The 22,037-nt window shown below is 37.2% G+C and overlaps 2 protein-coding genes across 5 annotated transcripts; both read right to left on the bottom strand.

The window, feature by feature from the left end:
* Window positions 1-1,441: 1,441 nt before the first annotated feature.
* On the bottom strand, window positions 1,442-13,155 carry LOC126790492 (DNA ligase 6). Of its 4 annotated transcripts, XM_050516738.1 has the most exons (19): window positions 10,857-13,155; window positions 10,636-10,753; window positions 10,449-10,530; window positions 9,802-9,904; window positions 9,615-9,711; window positions 8,594-8,696; window positions 6,539-6,667; window positions 6,311-6,358; window positions 5,321-5,418; window positions 5,168-5,233; window positions 4,775-4,934; window positions 4,563-4,670; window positions 4,260-4,309; window positions 3,649-3,683; window positions 3,489-3,550; window positions 3,224-3,385; window positions 3,042-3,130; window positions 2,635-2,734; window positions 1,443-2,167 (listed from the first exon to the last, which is right to left on the bottom strand). In XM_050516738.1, exons 1-19 carry the CDS (start codon window positions 13,102-13,104, stop codon window positions 1,853-1,855), a joined length of 4,173 nt encoding a protein of 1,390 aa, XP_050372695.1. In that variant the 5' UTR covers window positions 13,105-13,155; the 3' UTR covers window positions 1,443-1,852. The 4 variants fall into 4 exon arrangements, with proteins under 4 accessions (XP_050372696.1, XP_050372695.1, XP_050372697.1 ...); XM_050516739.1 differs by lacking the exon at window positions 6,311-6,358 and having other exon boundaries at window positions 1,442-2,167; XM_050516740.1 differs by lacking the exon at window positions 1,443-2,167 and having other exon boundaries at window positions 3,244-3,385.
* A 7,586-nt stretch (window positions 13,156-20,741) lies between these two features.
* LOC126792074 (uncharacterized) lies at window positions 20,742-21,326 on the bottom strand. Its single transcript, XM_050518572.1, has one exon. It carries the CDS (start codon window positions 21,324-21,326, stop codon window positions 20,742-20,744), a length of 585 nt encoding a protein of 194 aa, XP_050374529.1.
* Window positions 21,327-22,037: the final 711 nt, after the last annotated feature.

Below are 22,037 nucleotides of genomic sequence, written 5' to 3'. Positions count from 1 at the left end.
CTGTACGTAAAATCTGTCAATTTGTCACCCTTTGACATTTGCACAACCCTGAAAAAACAAAACTCATCTGAACCTTATCACCTTATTTTGATCATATACTTCAACTCAGAGACCATTTCCCCCACATTCCCCCCCCCCCATTGGAAAACCTAGTGAATGCAAAGTAATAGTAATCACAAAGCGTATCTTCACTATCGTAGCACTTAAGTTTATACGTATATAACCTGAAATTAAAGCGCATATTTGATTTGTACTTGACTTGTAACTCAGACTCCGGCTTCCACAATTGTTGATGCTCTGCTTTAACATTCTCTATTTCTTGTTTCTGGTGATGAATAGATTGTTTTTACTTGAGGAAAAAAATTGAACCAGCTATAGTTCTTGACCATGCCACTCATTAAGACTCTGACATCTCAGTTCACTCATTGGGAGTGAACTTGTTCAGAAATATATTGGTGAGGGAGCAAGGATGGTTCGCTAGCTATTTCAGGTCAGAAGCTGTTTCACGTTGAGTCACTTCTGGGCTGAATTTGAAGTATTTTGCATTAGTTTGTTAACGAGACATTTGGTGTTATCTTTGCAGATGACACGCTCAAAAAAGGGGCCTGCATTGTCTTTTTTTATGAAGTTGATGCCATATGAGATAATGAAGTTCAGAGAACTATGCTTGAATTTTTAATCAGCTAGATGCCTAGATGGGTTTGATGCTCGTGGAAACATTAAAGTTCTGATGGCTACCAACAGGTCTATTCTTTTTTCTTTTCTTTTTTAATAAACAGGTCTATTCTATATTATCTATTGCTGATTTAGAAATGGTCCTCCTGAACGGAATAGGAAACTTTACGAACTCCCTGGTCTGAGTGCTCTCTACTGTGGTACTGTACTATTTTTCAGGCCTGACACACTTGACCCTGCCTTGTTGTCCTGGGAGATTGGATCGTACCTGCCTTGTTGTCCTGGGAGATTGGATCGTAATGGGAGTTTGGCCTCCCTGATATGGAGAGTCGGACTCAAATACTTAAGATCCATACACGAACAATGAACTGTGAAAGATATTAGGTTTGCTCAATTGATCTTCTGGCTCGACTGTGGCCAAATGCAACTGGTAAAGTGGTGAGTACCAGTTAAAATAACTCCAGTTTTTTTTGTAATTTTGATGAGATCATTTCTTCACCTTATTTTGCGATTCTTTATTTGTAAATGGACTGGAGATCTATCTCATGACATTGATTTCGGTTTGTCAGGAGCTGATATCAGAAGTGTATGCACGGAAGCTGGAATGCATGCCATCCGTGCTCGAAGGAAGACGGCACAGAAGACTTCCTCGAAGCTGTGAACAAAGCCATCAAGGGGTACCAGAAATTCAGTGCAACGCCCAAGTACATGGTCTACAACTGAGCACATGATGTAACAATCAGGCAGAGATTCTGTTTTGTATTTAACATGCAATTTGATATGCTCGCAAAATTTGTAACACGAGTCTGGTTTTCATCTTGGCTTTGGATCGCATTACTGTCCTTTTTCCTCATTTTCTAGGCGAACCAAAGCTCCCATTGGTACTGTTTTGCTTGGAAATCACAATGTGCTATGTATGGAAATGACGATGTGCTATGCTTGGATTCTAAATACCAATCGACCACCTTGCCTAGCACCTGTGAACTCAAGATAAAGGAGAAGATGAAATCGACAATGACCGCGCACGCCATCCACTATATGTCACGCAATTCTTTTTGAAACCAGACCTGGATGACCCCAGAACCTATATTTACAAAGTCCTGGAACAAAAATATTTACATTTGAAACACATACTTTCCTACTCGACATGTACATTAGATAACATGGGATGTGGCTTTCAGCTGCCATCTTCAGAAACCACATCCATCTTCCTCGTTTGAGAATGAAACATTTCAGCTATATCAGAAGCCGTGCTACATTCATCTGATTTTCTATCAATCACTGTGCGAATGTATCTTGGAAATCGAATGGAGATGCCACGTGATGGATGAACTAAACCTAAAGCGGCCTGGTGAACTGGAGACACTGTAAAGTCTGCACCTCTTATTTCCCAAACAAGCTCCGCAGAAAACCACACATCAGGCACCTCAGCAGTTCTATAATAAGGTGGTTTTTTGCCCAAGATCTTGTCACCAGAATAAAAGCTTTTCATCTGTAGTCAAACAAAAATAAACAAGTACGTTAACAAGCAGAAACAATAACTAGACCGCAAAACGGTATCCAAGATCTGAGACTAGCTACTAAATTCTTGTGCCAGAGAAAAGTACTAACAAAATAATTGGTTTTTACACTGTACCATCAAGCAATTATGTATATTTGTAGCACCAAGCACCAAGCACCAAGCAATAGGCATACACAATCAAAAATACCGACAAACATGTGAGAGAATACTAAAACTATACATTTATTTCTAGACACCAAGACAAAATCCATTACTGCCGTAGGCAATGTGTTACAATCAACTTAGATGCTACTCAAAAAGAAATGACCCTTCAGTTAATAAGCCGCAATAAGGGGATCAGAATGTCATGCAGCCCTATCGGTCATGATACCTAACTAGTAATATTCCCAATAGGGGTGTGCTTCTTTCAGTACCGTGCAAATAAGCAAAGCACTTACCTCTGTATAAAACAAATCAGAAAACCCAGACATAACACGACAGACGCTTTGAAATTCTTCAGTTTCAGGATTGTAACATGCCATGAGAAATGGACTGTACCTGAAACATTTGAGAGAAGTTCAATAAGATAACAAAAGTGATGACCCCACTTTGCATGGGCATGAATCACTTCATATTTATTTTGGGCAATTCAATAATTCCAGGTACATCACTATCGAATGAGGATGAAAAGAAACTACAAATCAGTAAGAATTAAAACTAATCATTTCTACTATTTCTGCTTAAATATCTGTACTCTCCAAGTAAACCTCCATATCACACGAACATCAACTTTTTTTTTTTTCTGGTACAACAATAACTTCTGGAACATGAAACTGCTATCTAATTGGTGAAAAGAAGTAATTACCAGCCTGCTTTTCTCCCGTTTCCATGCCAAGCTCCAATCGGAACCAAATCAAGAGTATCCCCCAATCCCTGCATGTAATCTCGCTTGACCTACAACAAAACAAATAAGAAAAATTTATTTACTTTCACAGGCAAGAAAAGTAGATATTAAATGCAATGCTTCTAACATATTTAAAATGAAACCTTTAACCAAGTGTCCGTACGCTTTGATGGAGAATACCCAGCATCAACATCTAAACATTTAACCATAACTCCTTCACATGAGGAAGCAAATGCATCTTCAAGGAATGAGTTTATTTTGGTCAATGTCGCTTCATTGGTTGAACAAGCATCATCTGCCTCAACCTACAAGCAGAAAGATTATAAGAAGGATATTTCTAGCCAATGAATAATAGTTATGTGCAAAGGTAAAGACTAATAGTGAAGATACTGAGCCAGAGGCACTTACTGTCATTTCCTTGGCATATTCAAAGAAACCAGACTTTTCATCTTGAAACATTTCTTTCATATCTACAGAATTTGGAGCACCAAAGATTACAATATAATAAACCTAAGTATTCTGAATTCTATTATTAACGTTAATACTGCAAAGAAGGTTTAATGCATACACTTTCGCCTTCTCCTCAGAGGAAAGCTTAACAACCTGTGATGAGAATCAATTACATCCACGATAAGACAAGCTAAAGGGAAAAAAGAAAAGACAATACAAGCAAAGACAACAATGATAGAGTACGGTTTTCTGATGCTATTACTCAAGGAATTCAACCTTTGACAACAGAAAAGCTATACAAGTACGGTCTTTTAAGTCGTGGGAGCCTGCAATGCTTTACTTCATAATAGTTAAGAAGAAATGCTAATTAATTTGAATCTTTTTGTTGGGCTCAACTAGACTTTACCATTGGAGATTCTGCATGACAAGATTTATAGCATGATCCCAAATCACTATCATACCTTACAAATCAATTGAAAATAACTAGTCAACTGAGTTTAACATAATTCTGGCTATACTGTTAAATATTTTACCAAAGAGCAAGTAAGTTATGCCAAACTAGTTTTTTTTGGTCTGAAATGCTCAACTAGATTAGTTACGTTTATTAGATGATTTGGCATAAATTTGCAGCATAAAAGTGTACTATATCCATTATTAATTGTCATAGAATTTTTCACTGCACATGATAACACTAGAAATGGAGACTACTGAAGGAGTTCAGATACATACTGTTGCCCATTGGCAAACATGATGTCAAAGACAAACACGCAAATGTCGACCTGCGCAATAAGAAATAAATTGATATCGTATTCGGTTCAAACTAATAAGAATTGAAATTCAAAGACGAAATTCAGCAGTGTTTTTAATCAAAAAAAATTCTTTGTTCACTAACTAAACCTCCAGAGATATGTAATAACGTCTTTATTAATAGGTAGTTTTGTGATAGATATTTTCTTCAAACCAATAGATTTAAGCATTGACATCTTATCTGCCCATGTTTAAGAAAACATGAGATGAAGATAACATATTTACCTTTATGCTGTCTAATGTTATTGATGCATCTCTGCTCCCTCTCCCTCGTGAAGATAATTCTTGGAAGGACATTAGCTTGCTACCATTCTTCCTATCAACTCCAACAACCTGAAACCAGAAAAGAACATATCCAATCCCTCTTTATAGTTAGAGTTACCAAAAAAGAATATAAAAAACATCTGAGTAATTATTTTGATTAATTAGTGATTTACCTCTGCATCCAGTATGAAAGTTACTGCATCGGCTTTACAAGATTGATTGATTATATTAATCAAATCTGGAAATCTCGAAGTCGACTCATCCCCATTTCTTGAAAATACATGCACGGAGCCATCAACTAATTTATGAATTTGTGCACGCTGACCATCATATCTGCAATTTTGCAAATTATGGCCAATAGCCAGTTGAGCATATATTCTTAATATACACAATCAGGGTGAAAGGGAAAGTTGAGTCATCTTCTGATAGAGTGGATAGAGATATCACCAAGGCTAGTTGTTATTGCAACTTATTTAGATAACAGATATTGAAACCAAACAGTCACACCTGAGAGAGAGAGAGAGAGAGAGAGAGAGAGAGCACATATTGATGACACAGAAACTTACTTGTATTCACATGTAAAAGCTTTATTTTGGAATAACTTCAGTGCCTGCTGAACACCATTTGTGATTCTACGTTGGGAAATAAACAACAAAAACAGTAAGCTGCCGCACTAGCATCAGTTCTATTAAGCACCATCAATATCAAAAGCACTAAACCTTGCAAGCATTGGTTTGATAGGTGTTCCTGGAACCATTGACAAAGTTGATGAAGAGAATCCAATGCCTCTTTTCATGAGAGAAGGAACAACCAAATCCTATATGCAGTTATTCACATGACACATATTGAAATATGAAATTCAGGAAGACAGCATATCCCCTCGAAAAGATAAAATGACTGCATAATTACGTGAAAGAAAAAGGAAAACTTAACAAGGAAACTGTACGTTATTCGGAGTGATGTGGAATACTGATTCAAAGAAACTTTATCGAAAACCATATCTAACAGAAAGAACTCAAAATCCTGACATACTCTTGGATGAAAAAATTGTACATACACACATAAATTTCAAATATACATGTTCTTATCTAATTAATCAAGTATCCTGGAATGATAGGTGTATGAGCAAAAGTATCCAACTTGAATAATTAGTAGGCTATGTTAACTGTTCATATTTATTTGTCAATATAATTATGTAAGAGACATCAGAAGATGAAGCTAATTCTATGATATAACTTTGAGCCACTAACTGCTGCCATTGGCTTCTATTGCTGATCCGATTCATCAAAATTTCACCATCCTCTAACACCGAAATTGGTTTCTAACCAAAAATATAATAATTAGATAAACTAGAAGAAGGAATTTGAACAACTCCAGTCCAAGATTCATTCACCCCATATTCATACATTGCCCATATCGTAATTGCAATCAAATACGAAGTTTGGGGTTCAAAAGTCATGCCAACAATTGACAACCACCACTAGCCTTCAAGTCTTAAGTTATAGACATAGCTAAGCAAATTTCTAAAGAAAAAAATTGTAAGTTTTATCGCTCAAACAGTAAGACTAAAAAAAAATACCAACAATTTAACCAAGACATTTGACTTACACACTTTATCAGATAGCATAGTAAAAAAGACAGGAGACTGGGGTGGGGGTTCCTTCTGTAGAAGAGTAAATAAAAATTTGATGACAACTACAAAGACGTACCAAATTGGGTAGTACATTGTATGCTTCTACTACAGCTGTTGAATGACGCTAAAAAAAATTAAAAAAAATATCAGAGAAGAACACATGAATATGGAATAAATTTACAATTCTGAAAACATAAGTATCACATCCACAATTATGAAAGTCTACAAATAATCTAATAAAAAAAAGCTGATGGCATCATTTATGATTATGGAAGTCAACACTGCATAGTATAGAGACTAAAACCTGAAGCTTATCCTTCAGACTTTCTATAGTTCCTTTGTCATTACAGCTATGGAAGGAATTCAGGACAACAGCTTGAGCCAGAGCAGGTAGAACAGTTTTCATCATTGCTCCAATACGTAAGTTCCGAACCTATACAGAAAATGATATTCAGAATTTCATAACCATTTTCTACTCAAAAGAAGCAATTTCAAGTCGGTTAAATTGCCAAGAGAAGAACAATGCATGGCAAAGATCAACCTAGGTATCTAGAATAAATGGTAAAGTTTTGAAACCAATAGACACCAAATATAAAGGCAAAATTGCCAAAATACATCCCAAACTTGGCTGAAATTGTCAATTTACACCCTGAATTTGTATTTGAGTCAATTTACCTCCTAAATTTAGTAAAAATTGCCGATTTGCACCATATCTGTTAAATTTAACTGTTTCTATCCAATTTTGCGTCACATGTCATGCACATGAGGGGTAATGTTGTCATTTTCTATTTATATTTTTCTTAAGAACAAATAAAAATATTCTTTAAAAAGAGGATTATTTTTTTAATCAAATTATTTATTTACATCTTTTTTCTACATACTTCACCTTACTTCGAATTATATATTCAACATACCCACCGATTCAAATATAGTGTATTGTGTATATATATATTTTTATATGTACACATTTATTTTTAATTTTCAATATATTTATTTATATTTTTCTAATATCTTTTAACATACCATATCACGTAAAATAATAAATATATAAATCAATAACATGTTTCGAAAAAAAACAAAAAAAACATAGTAGCAAGTGTTCCTCTTAAGTAATTTTATTAATTTATTTCATTATTAAATATGAATAAATATATAATGACAATACTGCCCCTCAAATGCATGACATGTGACTTAAAATTGGATGGAAAACATTAAATATAACGGATAGGGTGCAAATCGGCAAGTTTTATCAAGTTTAGGAGGTAAATTGACTCAAATGCAAGTTCGGGGTGCAAATTGACAATTATGACCAAGTTTGGGGTCCAAATTGGCATTTTTGCCAAATATAAACAAACAAATAATTCAATTTCTCATATCAGTTGGGGAATAATAAAAATATATTTCATTTGCCTTTCTTTGCACAAGGGCAGGGCTTGTTCTTCACGTTGTGAAAACTGTAGAACAATGAATACTTCAAGTAGTCAAGGTGGTCTGTTTTTACCAAAAACAAAAAAAGTTGGCAAGGCCTGAGCAATCAAATAAACAGCACCAACTTAATTGAAAGGCCACGCATGACAAACTAAGAATGAAAATACTCCCTCCTGCCACAGTAAGGGAGAGATAAAATGAATTTATGCAGATAATAGAAGTTTAATTAGTGGTAGATTCAACCCACTTCATTTAGCAGACAAAGTGGCGTTCAACCTTAAAAAAACGTAAAATGAATTAATGTGCTTAAGGCGCTAGGCGGGTGGTAACCCGCGCCTAGACAGCTTAGGTGGTGACAAGGCGAGGATTAGGTGATTTTTGGCTTTCATATTTAATTATTAGAATATATATAATGTCTTAAAATAGTCAAATATAGATAAAATGTTTAACTTGGATCTTGTGGGACCCACTTGTAATAAAGACTACTAAAATTTTTGTAATGAGCAACCCGACTTGCAAATCAACAAACAACAGATACACTTCTAATTCAGGACACACCCATAACTCTTAGAGGCTCTTGCTACCAACAATAGAATAAACCCCACCAGAATATATATATATATATATAATTAACGCAGAGCGCCTAGCGCCCTAGCCCGCTGCCCAGCCCATCTAGGCGGCCGCCTAATTGTCCACTGCCTAACACAGAGGCCTAAATGAAAAGCAAGGTGTTTTCTTGCTGCCTAGCGCCTAGGCACCACCTTGTAGAACACTGCAATAATTTTGCTCGGAGGAAACAAACAACCGTTATATAGAAAATATTACTAATCACCTAATGCTCTACATTCTCCTGCCAAAAGAACATTGTCATTCAAATAAACCTAGCTGCTCATGTATATAAATTAAACAGGAGCCCTGTAAAAAGTGTTACCAAGGTTCTGACAAGAAACTTCATCTCTTTCTCTCTGCAAGAACGCATGAGATTCACAATCAGGCTTCTTTTCCGAGCACTGCTTCCACTACCTGTTTGGACACTGATAAGCACTACATAAGAAATTCATAATGAAATATGTGAGTAATCTAAGGTAACAATTCAAAAATTCACAAGAGAAAGACATGCTTCACCTAAATTTTATATGATATTAACAGAATTTTCAGAACATAAAAACTTATTTTGGAGGGCTACGCAAACACTGTCCATGCCAAAACAGTCTAAATGTGTCAAAAAGACAATCACCATAAGAACCATCTTCTGTTATTGCATATAAGAGCCTCTAAAGATTCCAATAAATTCATAGAATTCTTCATAACACAGTAATTTTAAGGATGCAATCATCATTAGTACAGTATTTCACTTTCTCTGTTTTTTTTTTTGTGTTTATACTTTATACAGGTTATGTAACTGAATGCCACTATTTCTAGACTTCAAGCACTATAGACAATATCTGAGGTTATGCCCTGCTGCTTAAACAACCCCACATCAAACAGCCCAAGGGAGAAATATGTGACGCTTTTTGCAAAAGTAACTGCAAGTGTCAGCAAAGATAAATTTTCAGGTTCATCAAATTATTTTCAACACGGCTACTCAAATACACCAGAAATATTTAATAAAAACTTAAAGAAAATCTACAGATTGATTTTGTTTCATTTTGTCATTTTTATTTAAAGCACAAGAGCAAAAAAACAGACTCAAGAATTGCAACTTGGGGACAAAAGAAACAAAGAGAGATTTTTACTGAAACTATGTCACTAGTGTGAAAACAATTGCACGTTTCAGTCTAGTTTGCCAGAGAGTCACTTCATAGATACAGGTGATCTGCAAAGCAACTCATCCATAATCTACACCTTCTGTCCTAGTTAGGCCACTTTCCAGCTGAAAGTACTGTAATTTTCAATTCTATATTTACACTAATAGATCAGTAGTGAACCAATACCAATTGGGGCATTCATACCTTATCTTCCAGAGTGCAGAAAATACATCTTTTATTAGAAGTGGTGGAGGAGGGGCAAGTAAAGTCTGTGTCTGTCGGCACGCTTGAGCAACATCACCTTTAAGAATTATAAAGCATTCATAACATATTCAGACCTTGCAGAATGAGAATAAAAAAAAATGCTGTAAGAAGAATGATCGAATCCTACCAAGATCTCCCAATTCATTATACATATCCCTGATTTTAGATCTGCTTGTCCCACATGCATCCTCCAGTGCTGCTGTGACCAAACTTCCACCAATGTTCAGCTCCTGTATCAATCATCCGTGTGAGAATTATTTTTCCTTCCATATTTTCTTTCTGCTAAAATTTAATTGTCTGGAGAGGGAACTAAGAAAGCAATCACGAGTCCTAACTCTTGTCATAAGCCAAAATAATGGATTTCAAAAACAAATTATGCTGCATATGCAGTATTGGGAGGAAAATAAATAAATAAATGCATCAAGAACACTGAACACAAAACATCAAAAGAGCATAGGGTACAGTACAATTGTTCAACATAAAGATTGTTCGCCAGACCTTCAACCAGAGTAAATGACATAGTAATGATATTTTATAACTTTCTCACATGTAGTCCCATTACAATATTGGAATCCTAACCTTCTGTCATTTATCCAGTCACATTTGAATCCTAAACTTCTTACTTCTGTCATCAACTTAACAACTACTTTTACGAATGCATGAACTTAGGTTACTACCATCATGAAGATATGTACATACGAGCCATAAAGGCGCAAAACTTGAGTAGTACAAATAAAAATAAATACACATGAATATAGAGGAGGTTCAACTAACCGCATTTTTATGATCTGCAGCTATCTTATTGGTGCACAAATAAACTGAAGGAAGCACATCATCAGGAGACAAGGCAAGCAAACTGGAAGGAAGAAATATTGCAAGCATAATGTGCCACAATAACAAAGAAATATCAAAAAGTAGTCCCAAATAAAAGGTCAAAATAAGAACAAAGCATATAACTGACCTTCTGAACATATTGCAAAGCATAGAAGTAGCCTTCATCTTGCCTTTTTCATCCTCAAGTAAGTCAAAGGTTCGTGCAAGATGTAGATATGGAGCATTATGTCCATTGCTCCAGCATGCTGCATTAGAATCTATATGTTATGCATGATCATCACTGAAAGAATTGAAAGGTTATTTCATATACAAAGTTCAGTAAGCTGTCCTAACTGAATACACACTAACCATGCTCTACAGGATTGTATTTTTCCAGCGGTAGTGACACAGAATTTGCACCTACATTATCTGGTGATGACAGCTGTACAGATGAATCAGCCAACAGTGCTATTTTTCGTAATTCAACTTTCTTTTCTTTAGAAGAACAATTGTCTGCACCACTGTTGGACTGAATTGATTTTGCATCAGCCACCATCTCCATTTCGTTCTCACCAGACCTGCCTTCATTATCAGAATAATGTATTTCCACAGCCATGCTGATATCCCCATTTGCCTTTTTAATAATTGTATCAGCATAGCTTTTCAATGATTCATTGCCACCTATTATCTGAAGAAATTGATCTACTGCATCCTCGTATGATTGGGTACCATGATCAGGAAATTTTGTATCTTTAGGCTCTTGTTCACCTGTTGATCCAATCTCTCTACTTTCTGCAACATTAGGCAAAACTTTTCTAAAAAAGTTGGTTATGGTCGATTGTTTTGGGCCACATGAATCCAACTTCGACTGTAACTTTACCTTCTTGTTTACCCTATTACTAGTCTTCTTCCCTCTTTTGCCAGGAGAAATGCCACTTTTAACAATATTTCTTGGGTTGGGCATAAAATGATCACGGATTGAAGAAACGTCAATATTTGCATAAACAGAACCTGCTTTCGTCGGCGATGCAGTGCCACAAAGTGTACTGGTCTCGGATGTAGATACAGCACTTGTAGAGGCAGTTCCTTGACCACGAAATTCTGTTTCACGATCATAAAATGTAGTGACTGCTTCAACAATGTCGCCTCCAGAGCCCCTAATCAGCTCTAGCATCTGCTGGCGTGTGACCCATGACGGCAAACAATCACGAAGTTCTTGAACGATTTCCTCCTCCTTTTCCTCAGTTAACAGCACGGGAGCTTGTGACTCAGGTTCTTGGAGAGTAGACAACACTTCAGTAGGAGAGCCTACATTAGTATCAACAGCAGAACATGTTGCCCTTTCCTCCAAATACTCCCCTTCCGTCGTGTGATCTTTGGCATCAGTGCCAACCTCCCCACCTACCTCAGTACAGCCGCTACGAAAACCCCTCAAGAACTCCTTCTTGTTGGCCATCTCATCAACCAGCCCAGCAAAATGCTTCTGCATTTTACTAGCATGTTTACTGTCAATCTTCTCCACATCCGAGCCAACCGTAGGAATCACGCGCTTCGGTTTCAAAAACCTCACATACTCCCTCAGCTCATCATAGTTAGAATGCTCACTGTACGGCACAAGATGAATCTCCAGCTCATCCTTGGACCTCACCGCAAACTTATTACGCTTCACTTCGTAAGTCCACCCAGTAGGCACAAATCCTACCACCCTTGAATACCCCCTCTCCGCCATAATCTCCTCCATTCTCACAAAATTCGGCCTGAAATACGGCCACGTCTCACCCAACACATTCCACCCCACAACATGCACATCACTATCACACTGCTCCTCCGTGAACACGCCGCCGCTGTCTCCAACCCCCAAAACACGCAGCACCTCCATTTTCCGACCATCCACGTGGACTTTCCGCTTACATCTCCTAGCAATTTCCAACAGAATCTTCTCTTTCCCGATCACATATGTCGCGACGAGAAACAAAACACCCTTGCCCCCTCCAACAGTCTCTATCACGCTGCAAATATAATCAACGGACTCCTGCTGCGACGGGAACACGAACTTGGGATTGCAGTAAGTTGTGTCCAAGAAAACGGCGTCGCAGTTTACGAACGGAGCGAGGAGAGGATCGGACGGCATGGAGTGGGAGAAGCGGAAGTCGCCTGTGTGGATGAAGGTTTGGGAGTTGGGGAGTTTGAAGAGGAACTGGACGGCGCCGGGGCAGTGATTGGCGTCGAGGAGGAGGACGTGGCAGCCGTCGATGAGAAGAGGCTGGCGGAGGGGGAGAGGAACGACGAAAGGGGAAGGGACGCGGAGGACGTGGGTGAGGAGGCGGGCGGTGGTGGGGGAGCAGAAGACGAGGCCTTGGGACCAGTTGGGGGAGAGGCCGGTGTAGTGATCGGAGTGGAAGTGGGAGAGGAAGTAGGAGATGGAGAAGGCGCCGGCGTGGCGGAAGGCGTCGACGGCGAAGCGGGTGTTGGGGATGAGTTTGGAGTGGGGGAATGTGGAGGGGATTGGAGGGAGGAGATGGGGTGGGGGTTGGTGGTGTGAGAAGAAGGTGGTTAGCGCGGTTTGGAAGAGGTCTGTGGAATCTAGGGTTAGCGGGTTTGGGGTTTCACCCGCCATGGTCTCTCCTTCTGCTTTGATCCTATGAACAATTCATTCTAAGCTTCTCGATTGAATTACCTCCCCTCTCTGCCGGAGGCAAAATGCATTAGGTACCCTTATTGCCAAGACCGTCAATATTCAGTACTTTATAGAGACTAATACGATTCAGTTTCGACATTTACGTTGTCACACGAAATATTAATTAGCTATATTATAAATCACATAATTTCAAGTAAAACATTTCATAAGGCCGTTAAAAATTTTAGACTCTCTTCTCCACCAATCTGGATGGGACTGTCATAGTATCCATCCCCATCTTGTTCTTTTTGCCTTCACGCACCGCCATGCCTTCAGCTTTTTGAGTGTATGTTAGTTGAGAACCGTCCACCTCCATCCCCACAGTAAAGCTCTTGCAAATTGTCTTGTAATTGTCGTTGTATTCATTTACCCTCAAGGCCATCCCATTTCTACTTAAAGCCCCAAATTAATCGACGTTGGAATCCAAATGTTTCATTTCACTTTCACAATCGGATTCCAAAGCTTCATTGTTCTTCTTGGAGGAGTCAGAGTCATATCCAGAAGGTTCATCTTTCTACTTAGAGGATGCGAATTAGAATTTGATTCTGTGTGATCTAATATGAAATATATTTAAGATGACCTCCCAGAACTCTGATTCAGTTGCCCCATTGGTTGTGCTTAATGGAGGATCTCTCTCATAGTTGTCGGATGAGGATGAGAGAGAAAAAGAGAGGGGGAGATCGGAGAAGTTGGTGAGTCCGGCGAGGTCTGCCAGTCGGTCTGCATCTTTGTCTTGGTTTTGGCGGTGAGTCCAACGAAGTTTTGGAGTCGAGAACTCTTAGGTCTTTTTTTTTTTTTACAAAAGTCTGATTACTAAGAGCATCTCCAGCGTTTCGGTATTTTCTGCCACACGTACATAACGGCTATAATTTGACAGTCAGAGCTCTTCTCCAACCGAATAGTCATATACACATGACGCTAGGTGGATTTGACATAAATGCTTTCACAGTCGGAACTGTTCGAATTCTCCCTTTCTTCTACCTTTTGAACCGGTTCAATCATAATTTCCACCCTTATTCTCTTCTCTCGCTGTAAATCCATCATCTTCTTACAAATCAAAGCCAAATTCGAACCCAAATTCTTCATAATCAGAACAACTAAAGCGAAATTCATCATACCGAGACCCAACTACTAGTCTGAGAGGGGAAACAAAAGAAGATAAGGAAGTTCGATCCATGGCTTGTGTTCTTCAAGTGCGAGTGGAATCGAAACTGGCCTTTCATCTTTGGCTTTGCCATCACCGACACTCTCATCACCAAGTTCTCTATCGGCCTCACTGGTATGTAGTCACTCACACACACCATCTTTTCTCTTCTCATTCTCTCTCTCTCTCTCTCTCTCTCTCTCTCTCTCTCTCTCTCTCTCTCTCTCTCTCTCTCTCTCTCTCTCTCTCTCTCTCTCTCTCTCTCAACCTTAATGAGTTGTTTTAATTTGTTTGGTTTTCTGGGTTCTTCTTGTTTTGCATAAGAGGACACAAAGAACTATCCTTTCGTGCAGAGGCACAATAAGTAATATATATATATATATATCTCTCTCTCTCTAACACACTCAGTTTAATCGAAATTGCTCCACTTTTGTGAGTTTAAATGAGGTGTATTGTATATGGAATTAGTGGGAATTTTAAAGAAATATATGAAATTTGGAATTCTATGTGTATTTGATACAATCTTTTAATTATCCATACAAGTTTAGGTATATTTAATCAGGATTTAAAAAAGTCATTATGAAATCTATGAGAGTCTAAGGGTATTCAATTAAGATTTTTTAAAATGAATAGAATTCTGTATGTATTCAAAATATCATTCATACTTAAGGAATTATAAATTTATGGAATCTCATGGACTTTCCAATGTTAATTATACATTCCACAATCCAGAAATTGTCTAGCCTCTAGACCAAAGATTTTCATGGACTTTTCCATGGACTTTCTCATTTTATTTAAAGATTTGATTCTCCATTATTTTTCTTTATTTTCTTTTCATTACCGATTCTTTTTCTTACAACCCAACATGGTTACTCAACTTTTGATTGTTATCTTCTTCTTTATGTTATGTTATTATCTTGTATCGTTGTACTTACTAAATCTCATTCTCATTTGTGGACACATGTCTAATGTTAACAATAAAACAATAACGACGAAAGAAGTACGTAAGAGAAAAATGATTAAATTTGATGGGTTAATCTTTCTTATAAAAAATTGAGAGTAAGATACACAACTAATAAATTTGCTGAGAACAAAAATTATTCTATAGAAAATTTTATTAGCATGCATTAAGTTCCCGTAAGCTTGTAATTGACAAATATGGCCAACGTGAGTAGACTTGTCACATAAGATTAAGACCTTTGAAGCCTAAAATATTGAGGCCAACAATCATTTCCATGCACGTTAATCAGTTACCATACCTTATTTTCTTTACTAACAAAAAAGATAGTTTAGATTTTTTACAAGTATATAAAATATGTAAAATTCGATTAATATGAATTCTATGGATTTCATGAATCTATATAAATCTATAACAATCAGCCAAAAGTTTGTGGTTTAAGTCAATGATTTTAATAATTCTATGAAAATCTGTGAACTTTTTAAGAAGTCCGTGGACTTTCTAAAAAATCTGTCAATTAAAATAAGTCCACACAAATCCAAATACAATACACCCTCCTAAATGTGCAATTTTTATTGGATTTAAACATTTAGTATTGATTGTGATTCATTTGTGGTAGTTGATGATGCTTTTATTGAATCTAAGTTGTTTTTGTTTTTGTCAAGTAATGTTATTAGTTGTAAGTTTTGATTAGTTTTTATGTCAAATTGATCGGTTCGATTACTCAACATTAATAATAATCATGTAAGCATCATTAGTAGTATAAAACAAGAGAGTATCGTTCACAAATCGGGGATCCACCAGGGCATAGAATCACAAACATTTAACAATGAATTCACAAAGAGATATAAGTTTTGAGAGATAAGTTCGGATTGGTATCAAAACAGAAAATAAAATATAAACTAATATATACATGTGATCAACCAACAACACACAAATAATCACCAAACAGAAATCATAAAGCAACCAACGAAACCTTATTCTCATCATATGCATGCCGAGCCTTAGGGGTCAATTAGAGTTCAAACAACACAACTCAAGATCGAATCAAATAAGTTAGGGCATCTTTAACCCGAGACATGTTCATGTAATTTAGGGCATCGAAAATTCTAAAGTTACATGCATTCTCAATCCTACCACTTCATTGATCTATCTCTTTTCGAAATACCTAGGGCATCTTTGAATCGAAACAGACCTTGGTTATTCATCTAATGATTACTAACAAGTCAAGTATGTCACTTACCTTAACAAGTTAACAAGAACATTAGAAAAATCATATATGCAAAACTAATTTGGGCCTTGAATCACATATAATTAAAACACAAGAAAGAGAATAATTGAATTATGACATCATAAAATCACAACATACTTATAGAATCATTGAATAAGAAATCGCAACTACTTCATAAAATCGGTTAAACCATTCATTACATAACAATCTAAGAACTAACCAAAAACATAAAATAATTACAACAAAAACCAAGCAAATCGCAAACATTGAAAGAGAAGAAACGAGTTACACTTTATCAATCTTCCTTAGGGGCTTCAAGACAAAGGGAACGGCTTCTAGTTGAATGGAAATCCTAAACTTAGGGCTTATGACCGAATATAGATGAACAAGGTGGTGTTTACGGCTTGAATAGCTTTGTAGTAACATGGATATGTTTGACGGCTGAGTTTTGGCTTTCTTTGATGCAAGGATTGATGATGATAAACAATGAGGCCGTGCCTCTATATATATAAGTCAAAAACATAGTCTTGCCGTCCCAAATAGGAGATAAAATCTTCTTTGATATAGACTTTGATTCATGTGCTACAAATACAACTTGATGTAGGAAACCAAATCCAATTGGGAAAAAATAAAGGGTTGCACGACATCTCTCCTTCTTCAACTAGGAAATAGCTAGGCCGGCCTCTCCTCTCCTCATCCAACTCGGACATGAATTCCTTGTTTCACTAGGAATGCATCATGGCATCACTACTCTTTGTCCAAATATGATTTGTCTTTCCTGAAAAGAATTCGACGATTAAGGAATAGGAAAGAATGAAAATAGTAAAGTAGAGTCCTAGTCAAATAAGGAATCCTAGCTCAATAAGGATTCTAACACTTAGCACAATTTAATCATTAACTCATCCAATTTCGGAATAGCTCTACTAAAATATACAAATAACAAATATGAACATAAAATAACTAAATAAGAAGTAACAAAACATAATAATAAGGCATTTATACATTAAGAATGTCACACTTTGTGCTCCTATCACAAATACAGTTGTAGACATCATACCAATCTTTGTTTCTTTCAAATAATTCTGAATCCTCTTCAATCTGAGTTATATCGACAATGCGGCAGTAAGCATGAACATAGTGCTTGCTTTGTTTGTTTACAATCGCACAATTGCATAAAACACCAGCAAAATTAATATCAACAACAGAAATAAAAACAAGATAAAAGATCCATAACATTATAATAATGTTCAAAGTTGACATTTCCATTGGAGTTAAGATTTGCCAAAATTTTCATGTGTTAAATTTGCCATGTAATATGTGAAATTTTGAATTTGACAAAACCAAAAGACATCTCTATTGGAAAAGCTCTAAGAAGCACAGACACAAGTGTCCGTATTGGATACTATACAATACGTAGACACACAAATGAAATTTTTGTTAGACACATACACGTAATTGAAACGTTAATTAAATATTATTTTAAATATAAAAAAATAAAAGAAAAGAAAACAATGTGCATATGTTGAATATGAGTCTCTCTATATCTCAGCAATAATGCAATATCGAATCCATCTCCTCCCTCCCACACGTGGGCATGGCAACCACGACATCATAGGATACTCCACTACTCCACTACTCCACTAGTTCTCCACCCTGCACGGTCTTTCTTAATTGATTCACCTCTTCCATCCTTCTTTTATAACCAACACAGTGCTCCAGTATCATACTCGGCTCAACTTTCTTGATCGAATCTATCAAGATCTAGTCCCTCTCTCTCATCCTCATCTCAAATCTCAAGTTTCAAGTAATATCATACTAATAGAGCTAGGTGCTTCTATAGATAGATGCATTCATCTTCTACAACAAGGACGATTCTTTATCAGCTTCATAGATCCACATGGTAAGTTAGCTAGCTGCTTCTAATTGCATAAGATGAAGTGACTTTCCCGTGATCTATGATGATCCAATTCAATGAGGGACAATGTCAAGGTCGCAAGAGACTATTGTTGGCTTAGATCTGGAAAGAGGTGGTGAGATTCATCGACTAAATGAGTGTTTTTTTTTCTGTGTTTGAAATGTAAATGATGAAAGTGACCCGTGTGTCCTCCTAATTGTGTATCCTAAAACTTGATAGCGTTCTTTTATTTTCTTTTGATTTTGTTGTAGGTAATCTCTCATTAGATTGATTATTTTGCCCTTGGGTCTCGTGATAGATAGTCATCCAACATTTTTATGGGTCCTGCCTTCTACTCCGTGCACACCATGTGGGAGCTATTTATAACTAGGCTGGTAAACTAAGCCCAGGACTGATCAGCATAACCAAACTTAGTCCAAAAATTTTGGTCGTGGGCCAGTTCGGTCCAAATTGATGGGCAGGTTTTACTCGACTCGTTTTGGAATGGGTAGGATACGGGTAACACTTTTCAAGCCTTGTGCTGACCAAAAGCCCTGCTCATATGGTGTATTATATGGCTGACCCGTAGCCCGGCTCATTCTCGGCACATGTTAGTAATAAATGGTTTTTCTTCTTTAGATTTAAAATATTAAATATTAAGAATTAATTGTCTGTTGATTCAATTGGCAAAGTGTTATTCTTATAAGAAGAGTTTCATGAGTTCAACTCTTATCTCTATCAAATTTTGTTCAAATGAACATTAAAATATTTTATTATTTAAAAATCACTAACCAAATGTAGGTCGAGTCATGGACATGTTTTTTAAGCCCAAACTTTATCCACCCAAAGGCGGGCTCGGTCTTCACATATTGTGATAGGGCTGGCCTGTCCTGCCCATTTTACACCTAGGGTAGAAAAAGTCTTGGGCTGGATAACATATGAGTCTTCATATATATCTTAGGGTCGGGTCGACCTGCCCAATCCATTTTACAGGCCTAAAGTTTATTGTAACACATCGCCTATGGCAATAACGGAGTTTGTTTTGGTGTGTAGAAATGAATGTATAATTTTAGTGCTTTGATAAATGTTTGTCGGTATTTTAGATTGTGCATGCATATTGCTTGGTGCTACAAATATCATAAAATACATAGTTTCTTGATGGTACAGGGTAAAAACCAATTAATTTGTTAGTATTTTCTGTGGCACAAGAATTTAGTAGTGTCTCAGATCTAAGGTTCCGTGTTGCAGTCTGGTTATTGTTTCAGCGTGGTAACATGCTTGTTCATTTTGTTCGACTACAGATGAAAAGCTTTTATCCTGGTGACAAGATCGTGGGCAAAAGACCACCTTATTATAGAACTGCTGAGGTGCCTGATATGTGGTTTACTCCGGAGCTTGTTTGGGAACAAAGATGTGCAGACTTTGCAGCGTCTCCAGTTCACCAGGCCGCCTTCAGTTTGGTTCATCCATCACGTGGCATCTCCATTCGATTCCTAAGATACATTCGCACAGTGACTGATTGAAACCAGATGAATGTAGCCCGGCTTCTGATATAGCTGAAATGTTTCATTCTCAGACGAGGAAGATGGATGTGGCTTCAGAAGATGGCAGCTGAAGATCAAATATAGTCCCCTTTTCACTGCTTTCACATCCCAAGTTTCCTAATGTACATGTCGGAGTAGGAAATGATGTGTTTCAAATGTAAAAATCTTTGTTGTTCCTGGACTTGTGTAAATTAATATAGCATCACCCCTTGGGGGTTTATCAAGCTCTGGTTTTCAAAAAAGAAAAAAGAATTGTGTGATAAATACGATTGATGGTGGCGGTTGATCAATTTCATCATCGGCTCCTAACCCCAAATTCGCATGACTTACATTACTGGAAAGATCGAGTACAATGAGTACAAAGCAAACTGGAAAGGCAAGATGAAAAGAATACGAAGCAAACTGGAAAGAAACATCGAAAATTTTAAACTAAGGAAACTTGAAAGAGACTTGGAAAACTACGACCCGAGGAATAGCAGGGCTTCGGCAAGGTCGTATGGGGTACCGGGCAAGCTTTAAACTTAGTTTCTACCCCTAAAAGATCATAACACGAGCAAGATATTCATTACTACGCTTTGATACCTCAAAATAACATTTGGCTACAGGCCTATATATTGTGAGGGTATATCATTCTAGGAGTTAACATCGACACCAGATGCTCTTACGTAGGTGATGGAAGCTAAGGGCACCAATAAAAGTGCATAGTGCATAGAAACAGTAAAAAGATTCAATTTTGAAATTAACTGTGTAAATATTAAGTTTATACGTAATACCATACATCATCTTTACTGATTGGTATGGTTCATTCACCTTGAACAAACACTGAAAGGCTCTTCTGTTATGGTCTCCAACAATGGCTTCTTAGACCTACTCATGGATAATCGATGCATGAACTCTGGAGCCGAGAAGTCTTCGATATCATCCAGATTTATCTTTGGTCCCTCGTCTACTGCCTCTTGCCACGCCATCTTATTAGTGATCGGGGTTTGATCGTGATGATGATCATTGTCAGCAGGCTGCACCCTGACCTTGCCACCCGAAAGCTTCCGTCTGGGTTTTGGAGTGGCAACGGCGGTGAGGAACAAGGCAGCCATGTCAGACGATGTGACAGTAGAGTTGAGCCTCTTCATGGGAAACATGACGTAAACGCTGCCCATCTCCAAGTCCTGATCGGCATTGAGAGCAGAGAACCTCCTGCCCATATGGAGACACTTTGTGTTTACCAGGAAGAAGTTTGGGGTCTCGAGCATCACCTCCGCGGCCTTTACCGGCTCATTCAACTCTCTAATTTCGCCGCTCGGAACCACCACCTTGGTCACTGCACCTGATTTTCTGCAATGCTTTCCTCCTCCAGTATTAGCTGACAGCCTGCATGAGATGTAGTTGCCCATTTCTATATGTCTAGGTTAGTTTGAGAAACATGTCCTCCTCATCACCTTCACCTTTATATATAATTGTAGCCAGACATAGATCGATCATGGAACCAGTTGTATCCGGTTTTGACTTTAGGCATTCTTGTTAGAGCCCGCGTTCGGCCATAAACTTGATAATTTAATTAAATCAAGACAAAGTGTATGTATTGGAAGCTACGTTACAACATGTCTACTCTTTATTTATTTCAACTTTTAGATTATTAATATTGTTTTAGCTCTCTGGTGTCCTCGACTAGCTTGGTTTTTCTTGGTTTTTTATTGCAGTACAATTTTTATTTTCCTTATAGGCACCGATCCTCAAATAGAACACTGCGAACACAAAAAAGCATAGAAAATGAAACCAGACAGAAGGATTTAGGATAATATGAGCTCTAAAAAACAGCCTGTTTAAAATTAACAAAAATGAATACATTCTTTAGATTTTATTCCACTTTAAGCTTTCCATGATTCTAGATGCTAAATGCGAGACTGATAAACTGATACGTATTGCATGTGAATAAGCAGGAAACCTTGTGATTGATCGATATAGCCTCCCTTGTAGTATGAGCTTTTGAATGAATAGCAGTTCTCGTGTGACAAATAAAATCCATCTGGTTCTGCTAGTACCTTATTAATTGATTGTTCTTTCATATTTAGGTTCTTTTGGTGGTGGCGGTGGCGGTGATCCTG

This window comes from Argentina anserina, chromosome 4, assembly GCF_933775445.1.
Source record: "Argentina anserina chromosome 4, drPotAnse1.1, whole genome shotgun sequence".
Lineage (NCBI taxonomy): Eukaryota > Viridiplantae > Streptophyta > Magnoliopsida > Rosales > Rosaceae > Argentina > Argentina anserina.
This window is presented reverse-complemented; position numbering and strand designations above follow the sequence as displayed.